At 35.0% G+C, this 8946-nt stretch overlaps 1 protein-coding gene across 1 annotated transcript in view; it reads right to left on the bottom strand.

Annotated features, from left to right (window-relative positions):
• Positions 1–804: 804 nt before the first annotated feature.
• The window catches only part of LOC100475443 (protein fantom), a 37303-nt gene continuing 29161 nt past the window's right edge, over positions 805–8946 (bottom strand). Inside the window, exons 12-16 of the mRNA XM_034650281.1 lie at positions 6492–6682; positions 6272–6355; positions 2981–3079; positions 2385–2535; positions 805–872 (exon numbers count right to left, since the gene is read on the bottom strand). Of these exons, the coding sequence (XP_034506172.1) occupies positions 805–872; positions 2385–2535; positions 2981–3079; positions 6272–6355; positions 6492–6682 (593 nt within the window). The remainder of the gene's footprint in view (positions 873–2384; positions 2536–2980; positions 3080–6271; positions 6356–6491; positions 6683–8946) is intronic.

An 8946-nucleotide genomic window follows, 5' to 3' on the forward strand; every position in this document is an offset into this window, starting at 1 on the left:
TGCAAAACATAAAAAAGAGTTTTGGAAGCAATTACTACCAGGAGGTAATTCAACATTTCTGGTTTTACCTAAAATATATTTTGAAATCTACTCTATCTAGCTTCAGCTTCCGTATGTAAAATATTGGGAGGGACTTATTTTACCCACTGATACGATATCATATTTGATTCTGAAGTGATTGAATAATTTTTAATACATGAATTCTAAAAGTAGTGAGTTGCTTTATGCCATTTTGCCCTTCAAATCTTCAAAACATATTTTGAAGATCTTTATTGCAATCATCTGGGAATGCCAGCCCATATTGTTCAAGAGGACCTGGTTTCTAGGTGGAATTGTAATTTAGTCTAATTAAGTATGGCAGTTTTTACAAAACTGCTATTAGTAGAAACAGAGAGAGATGTAAATATGCAATGCACAGAAGAATCCATTGCTCTTTCAGCCTGTGAGTTTCCATTCTTACCTGTGGGCGCACTTTAAGAAATCTATAAATTGACGGCCATGCATTTCGTTGTGAAAATGAAAGGCTCCATTGCTTAAATGATAAAACTAGAAATATTTTGCAAGAAGGATTGTTAATTCTTTTTTAATGCCATGGCAGATGCAAATTTTTGGTTTTGATGTCTATTTTAAGGACCTAAAACAAGGCTTTTAATCAATGTATTATACATCAAATTGATACTGTTAACTTCTGATTATTCAAATTAATAAAATATTCATAGAGAAATGTCCAAACTTTTACATTTCTCAGACTCCCCCCCCACTTAATTATCATGCCTAGAAGCTTTTTAGTAAAAGCAGCAGTCATCAGGCTGACGGAATCTGACAGGCCAGCAAGGCCCAATTACACTGGTGCTCTGTGGCACTTTGATGTCCTGGAAACGAAGAGAGATAGGGGCAAATTGGGTAGCACTTTATGGTAATGACTTGATTTAATCCAGCCACTAAACTTTATGTAGCCTGTTAAAAAAGATGCTAACACTAATTATGCCACTTTGGAAAGAAAAGGAGGGGACAAGTATTTCATTCTGACAAAGCGAAACTCATAAATGTTGTAAATGAAATGAAACAAAATGAAGTAATCTATGATTAATTATACATCACAGACATGAAGAAAAGAGGAAGAACCAAGTAATATGTCTAAGTCCTGGGAAATCTATTAGATTCCTTTTAAGGATCAACGTTTCTAAGAGATAACTAGGAGCTCTGAGATTCTCAATCATGAAAAAAAGAAACTGCGTGATCTTAAAAGTACTTACACAGTGTAGCAGGTAATTCAGACGCACAGTGTAATTGGCATAAATGATACTTATCTAGGACACTACTTCTAGTCTCACTTTTGTGACATTATAGGGTAAAGGCAATTAAAAAAATCTATCAAGTGGGGATAACCACAGAGTAGGGTTCTCTAATTACTTTTTAATTAATCTCTGTGCCTCTAATCTATTCTTTACATTATTGATAGCATGCTCTTCTAAAATGCGATTCAGGAGTGTAAACTCCCTAAGAGCAAGAGGATTATTTCTCTTCTTCGCTGCTATATTCTCAGTGCCTAGAATAAAGCTTGGGACGCAGCAAATGCTAAATACTGTTTAATGAGTGAGTCATCTTCCCCCTCCCTTAAAAGTCCTCACTGGCTGCTCACAGAACTTCAGGAGAGACTTCAACCTTCTCAGATGATACACAGAGGCCTTAATGCTCAGGACATGCCTATCTTTTCAGCATATTCTCCTGAGCCTCCACAGGTGTACCATAACGTGGGCCACCCTAACACCATTCTGAATTCCCAGAAAGAGCCATGCTCTACATTCTAATTCTTTTTTTTTTTATTTTTATTTTTTATTTTTTTTTTAAAGATTTTATTTATTTATTTGACAGAGATAGAGACAGCCAGCGAGAGAGGGAACACAAGCAGGGGGAGTGGGAGAGGAAGAAGCAGGCTCACAGCAGAGGAGCCTGATGTGGGGCTCGATCCCATAACGCTGGAATCTCTCTCGCTGGCTGTCTCTATCTCTGTCAAATAAATAAATAAAATCTTTAAAAAAAAAAAAAAAGAGTTGTCTGAGTTCTTAGTTTTAATTCTTAAAAAGTTAATTTCTCTAGAATAATCCAGATGATAGTACAAAACCCAAAGAGAATATAAAGCCACTTAAAACATAAATTGGGAACGTGGTCAGCAGTAAGACTTGGATTCCACTGTGTGCAACAACTCCGCCGGCCCGTAGTGGACTACACTGAACTGTGTCCCACCATTTCGGTCAAGAAATAGGTATCATGAAGTAGATCTGCTATTACGTGAAGATGTCCTAGGAGGCATGCTCTAACGGATTAAAGAAAGCACAGAATTAAGGAAATAATGGTAATTTAAGAAAGGGAAAAGAAATCACCTTCTGGTTCCAATTCCTCAGTTATTTCTGTTTCATCTTCAGAAGTCCAGCTTCGATCTGTAAGCTGACCCTCAGACAGGAAAGACACATCATTATCTTTTCCTTGTTGTATTTTCTCTTTTCCCTTAGCTCCACTGCTTTCTTGAGAAGCCTGAAGAAATGCAAGCACACTGGTAACACTGTTGCTTAGATCACGTGTGTGTGTGTACTGGCTGAAACACCTGACTCAGAAAGCATGTAAGCTTGAGACTTAAATATACAGATAGGCATTATATGTAAGTGATTCATTAGAAAAACCATCACTAAAATTGCGCAAATGATAATACGCAGATAAATGAAAACAGTATTATAAACCAAGAATGAAAAAGACATTATTATCAACATGAATTTTACATTATTACTCTAATTCACACATCTATTTATTACCTGCTAATATCAGCATAATTGTTAACACTGGTCATATTTTTGGTCTTTCTGTTCCCAGAAAGTTATAGATAAAAGTAGGATCAATGCTATGAGTTCTTGATCCATTTTAATACAAAATCTTTTAAAAACCAAATTAAACCTTTCAAAATAATTTTAATACAAATACATACCTCAGGAATATCTGAAAGAGTTGGCATATTAGTTTCTATTTCTGGCGTATGCTCCACTTCTGATGAAATTTCCTTCACATCTTCAGGAGTAGGTATCTCCTTTTATTGATGTAAAAACATGCATATATGTTATTTTGTATTTATTACTACATCCCATATATATGGGAGTAAATACAGTAGTTACCCATATGACCCTAAATTTAGTTGGCGTATTTCAGTAAAATGGTTGATAGTCATCATGGTATATACATGCAATTTAAGAATTGCAAGTGTCGTTCACTGAAGCATCGTTTATAATTGTAAAAAAAATGAAAACGATGCAAATGTCCAGTTCTGTGCAACGATGAAAAAAATGATAATGTAGATCTGTACTTACTGACACTGAAGAGAGTACCCAATACGGTGTTGAGTAAAAAATGCTAGTTACAGAGTAATGCATATAGCTGTATACTGTTTTGTTAAAAAACAAGCATGCAAACAAACGATGTGTATGTTCCCATGAGAGTAAATATGGAATGAAATTCACTAAAATTCTAACCCTGATATATAGATTTGGGGAAATTTAATTTTATTTTCAATTTTTTTGCTTATTTGTATTTTCTAATATTTCTATGATGATTATACATTACTCGTGTAATTAAAAATTGCATATGTGAGGATATATACTTTCTACGATCAACATGATTTTTTAACTGTACCAAATATCAATTTATAGTCAACCATTTTCCAGGATTCATAAACTGATGTTTATTTTTAAAATATAGCTTATCATTTTTGCTACTTTAAAAGTAAACATGTCCAATACAGAAAATGGGAAAGATAAATCAGAAAACAAAAGAAATTAATACAAATCCATAGTCTCATTACCCAATGGTAATATCCATTAATAATAGATTTCTTTATAATTTTTTACCTTTCTCTTTATGATTTTTAAAAAAATTCTTTCTTTCAAGTTGATTTTAAAGATTTATTTATTTGAGAGGGAGGGAGAGAGTGAGTGAGTCAGGGGAAGGACAGAAGGAGGAGAGAGAAAATCCCAAACAGACTCCCTGCTGAGTGTGATCCCACGAGATCATGACCTGAGCTGAAATCACAAGTCAAGACGTTCAATTGATTGAGCCACCCAGGTGCCCCTTTCTTGGTTATATAGTGGTAATTATATTATAAATACAATGTATCCCGTTACATTTAAAAAAACCTTAATATTACAACATAAAATTTTCTCCTGGTATGAAACTTTGGGCAAACATCATTTTTAATACAATATAATATTAAAATGAATGGATGTATCATAACTTAACTATTTTACTGGCATTGGACATTTAACTAACTCACTATTTTCAGTTATTGTGACTAACATTGCAACAAACATGTCTGGGGATAGGTCTTTTTTATACATATGATCATTTATGTAGGAATCTGGCTACTTGTGCTCGAATCCCAGATCTAATATTTTGCCCTTGAGCAAGTTACTTAAGCTCTATATGTACTACTTTCCTGATCTTTTTTTTTTTTTTAAGATTTGTTTTTATTTGAGAGAGAGTGAGAGCAAGCAGAGGAAGGGTAGGAGAGGGAGAGAATCTCAAGCAGACTCTACCCTAAACGCAAGCCTTGCACAGGGCTCTATCTGACAATCCGTGAGATCATGACCTGAGGCGATCACGAGTTGGACACTTAACAGAGTGAGCCACCCAGACACCCCTTACTTTCCTGATCTTTAAATGGGAATAATTCTAGTATGATCATAAGGTTGTTCATAGGATTAAATGAGTTTGTGGACATAAAGCATTTAGTTCAGTGTCTGACACACAATGAGCACTCAATAAGTGTTTTCTATTAAACACGACTGAATAATAATTACTGAATTCATTTATTTAGCATATATATATTAAATGCACTGTATATGCCAGGTATCATCTTCAGTTCTGAGGAGAAAAAATATTTTTATTTTTTTATTTTTATATTTTCAAGATTTTATTTATTTGAGAGAGAGACCACAAGTGGGGGGGGAGGGGCACCTGGAGAGGGGGAGCAGACTCCCCACTGAGCTGGGAGCCCAAAATGGGGCTTGATCCCAGGACTGAGATTATGACCTGAGCTGAAGGCAGACACTTAACGGACTGAGCCACCCAGGCGTCCCAAGAAAAAATATTTTGATCTGGGTGGTGTTTACACAGGTGTATATACAGATAAAAATTCACTGAGCTGGGTGCTTAAGTTTTGTGCCCTTTAATTATCTAAGAGTTATATCGCAATTACAAGGAAAATATTTTTTTAGAAGTCCAAAAGAGATGATGCTGACTTGAGTGGTGACAGTGGAGATGATGTGAATACAGGATATATTTTGAAAGTATAGCTGACAGGTTTTGTGGATGAACTGGACACAGGATGTAAAAAAGAGGATGACAAAGGGATGCTTTCAAAATCTAATGACTATGCAACTGGGTGAATGGTTAGTCATTTACTGAGAATGGGAAACAATGGAAGAAACATTTTTGGAAGAGGGTTGTGAAGTCACATTTGGTTTTTGACATATTAAGTTTAGATTTCTATTACACATTTCCAGAAAATAAATCTGGAATTTGGCAGTGAGATCAAGACTGAAGATAATAAATATGAGAGTGATTGCATCTAGATGTTTAAAACTATGAGATTGGTTAAGACCTCTGAATACAGATATAGAGTGAGAAGAGGTCTAGGTCTGCAGTGAAACTGCTGAGGCATCTCTACATTGAGAGATTTGGTCTAGGACAGTGAGAAGAATCACTGGTAAGCTGGAGAGAAACTAGAAAGGCATGGTGTCCCAGAGGCCAAGGGAAGAGGGAGCAAATATTCCACTGTGTTGAATGTTACTGGGAGATAAAGATGGGGACTGAGAACTGACTACTGGGTATGGCAAAGTCAAAGTCACTGTGACCTTAGCAAGAGTTGTTTTAATGAGGATGAAATTTGACTAGAATGAGTTCAAGTTCAAGAAATGGTGCGAAGAAAGGGAAACAGAATTAAGACTTTCTGAAGAGGTTTCTTTTTTTTCCCTCCCGTAAATGGGGAAGAGGATTAGGGTAGTAGCTGGAGTTACAAATGGAGTCAAAGGAGGGTTTAGATCAAAGAGTAAGAAGAGTTAACATTTACACACAGTACTAAATTAAGAGCTAACATTTAAAGGAAAAAGAAGTGTTTTATTCACTGGTTTCCTTCGAGATCAGGTAGAATATACTACACTTACATCATTTATTTAAAATATTTGGTATGAGAGAAAAAAAATCAATATTTTCAGTGTTTACTACTTACAGAACTCTGCTGTGGTGTGATATCCACAAAAGACACTTTCTTATCTACAGGTGTTAAACGCTGTCTTGGTTTAGGTGTTGGTGCCTAAGATAAATCAATATGTCAAACTGAGTATGATGAACATACACTTAGATAAGACTTCAACTATTTTTTCTTTCTTTCTTTTTTTTAAATACAATTTCTTAAGTTCTATAGGAAATTCAAAGTCACTGTTACTCACGACAACTAATGTGCTAACAGAGGATGTTGGAGGTACTCTTTGAACAACTTCTGACTCTTCTTTGTGTATAAAATTTCCTAAGTCTTTAGTTGTTATAGAGCCACTTGGTGGAAGGTAAGCAAATTTCCATTTCAATATAACATGGATGGTTCCTGACGGATGCTTTTTATGATCTGTTAACTCAAACACTCCTGTCAAGTTACAAAAATAATTTTAATTAATGCCAGAGTGCAGTTTTATTACCATAAGAATTAAAGAAGAACAAAGAGAACTACCCACAGCTTTAAAAATAATTTTGGCTTTTACTCACACCTCAAATGGCTTAGAGAATAAAGACAAAATAATCTATGATAGGTTCATCTCTGAAGCAGACTGCTTTCAGAAGTTAAGGCCTCAGTGATAATACTGATTCCAAGATGAGAAAATTAACTTATAAATATTTTAATTCACTGAAATTAAATTCAGAGATTATTCAGAATTCTTAGCCTTCCTCTAAGACATTATCTGGGTTACAGCTCAAGTATCAACCTCCTTTTGCCTTAAATATTCTTGCAAAAGACTTGTCTCTATAGAAAAATATATTAAAACTTTACAATTTCAAATAATTTATATATCTAAGGAAGTCTTTGAAAAAACACTCAAATTTGTCATAATTTTAAATATATTTTACTGGGATTTGTTAAATTACTCCAAATTAATAGTAGTATAACAAAAAATGTCCAGAAAATAGACAAACCGACCAAAACAGCAATAAAAAGTATTGCCTAGCTATAACTGTAATACAGAGTCACAAATTTTAGTCATTGCACTAAATTTTTCTTTTCTTTTTTTTATGATTCTATTTACTTATTTGAAAGAGAGCGAGACAGTGAGTGAGCACGAGTGGCTGAGGGGCAGGGGGAGAAGCAGTTTCTCCACTGAACAGGGAAACTGATGCAGGGCTTGATCCTGGGACTTTGGGATCATGACCTGAGCCAAAGGCAGACGCTTAACTGACTGAGCCACCCAGCCACCCCCGCACTAGATTTTTCAGCATGAAAAATTCTACACTCGAAAAAAACTATACTTCAAGTATAACTTTTGTTTAGGAGTAGTATCCTTTACTTGGTCCTCAAATGTTTGATACATCTTTTAGTGGTTGGCTGGAAAAGAAAAACAAAACAACTCTAGACTTTAGAGCAAAAGAATATAGATGGAATACAAGAAGGTGATAAACTTCTATTTCAGGCACAGATGGGACTTCCAGAATGGCTGAGTGAAAAGCTCAGTAAATCCTTTCTACAAAAAGAATGACATGATAAAACTGGACAAAATGATAAAAAAAAAACAAAACAACCATTTAAATGCTCTGGAAATTGAACAAAGGTATACAACAAATTGAGAACATTTATTGATGAGAATCTACAGAAACTCAGTAACAACAGTAAGCGTCAGAACAGACTCTAATAAGCTACTTCTCTGGCTGAACATGAGACTTGTAGACTGCCTAAACTTTGAAAACTCATTACCCAACCTTTACACTAACCCACAGACAACGGGTGGAAACCTCCAGCTCAAGGTATTTAAGTACAATCTTTGACCAATCAATGACGACTAAACTATGCTGACTCAAGCTTAAAATTAAACAAATAAAACTCAGCAGAGACATCAGTGGGTACAGTGAGAGGAAGATACAGAATTAGCTCAGGCAAGTTGCCAAGCAAAAACAGCAAGGGAACCAGCCTGTGGAGTAGGGGACAGTTGAAATCTAGAGCTGCTATTATACAGTATCCTAAATGTCCAGTTTTAAACAACAACAAAAAAATCATGGCGCATGTGGAGAAGGAGTGTATGCTGCATACAGAGGAAAAAGGCCATCAACAGACACCTTCTGCGAGTGTCTCAATGTTATACTTAGCAGACAAAAACCTCAGAACAGCTATTATAAATATGTTCAAAAAATTAAAATAAATGGATATTTAAAGAATTAAAGGGGACTGTGATGACAATGACTTATTAAAAAGAATATAATAAGCAGAGAAATTTTATAAAAAAGAAAGAACTAAATAGAAATCCTGGAGTTGAAATTACAATTACTAAAATGAAAAAATTCAGTAGAGGGGCTCAATAGGAGATTAGAGCTGGCAGAAGAAAGAATCAGTGAACTTGAATACTGACCAATAGAGATTATTCAATATGCAGAGAAAAAAATGAAGAAAAATGAATAGAACTTCAGAGAACTGTGGGACACCATTAAACACAAATGGATGTACATGTAATGGGAGTCCAAGAGGGAAGAAAGGGCAGAAAAAAATTGAAGAAATAACAGCAGAAAACTCCCCAAATTTGGTACATAACAGTACCCTACACATAAAGAGGCTCAACAAATTCTAAGTAGGATAAGCACAGTGGGAACTACATCATACACATCATGGTCCGTTTAAAGCCATATACAGACACACACACACACACACAC

Source organism: Ailuropoda melanoleuca, unplaced genomic scaffold (assembly GCF_002007445.2).
Source record: "Ailuropoda melanoleuca isolate Jingjing unplaced genomic scaffold, ASM200744v2 unplaced-scaffold1522, whole genome shotgun sequence".
Taxonomy (NCBI): domain Eukaryota; kingdom Metazoa; phylum Chordata; class Mammalia; order Carnivora; family Ursidae; genus Ailuropoda; species Ailuropoda melanoleuca.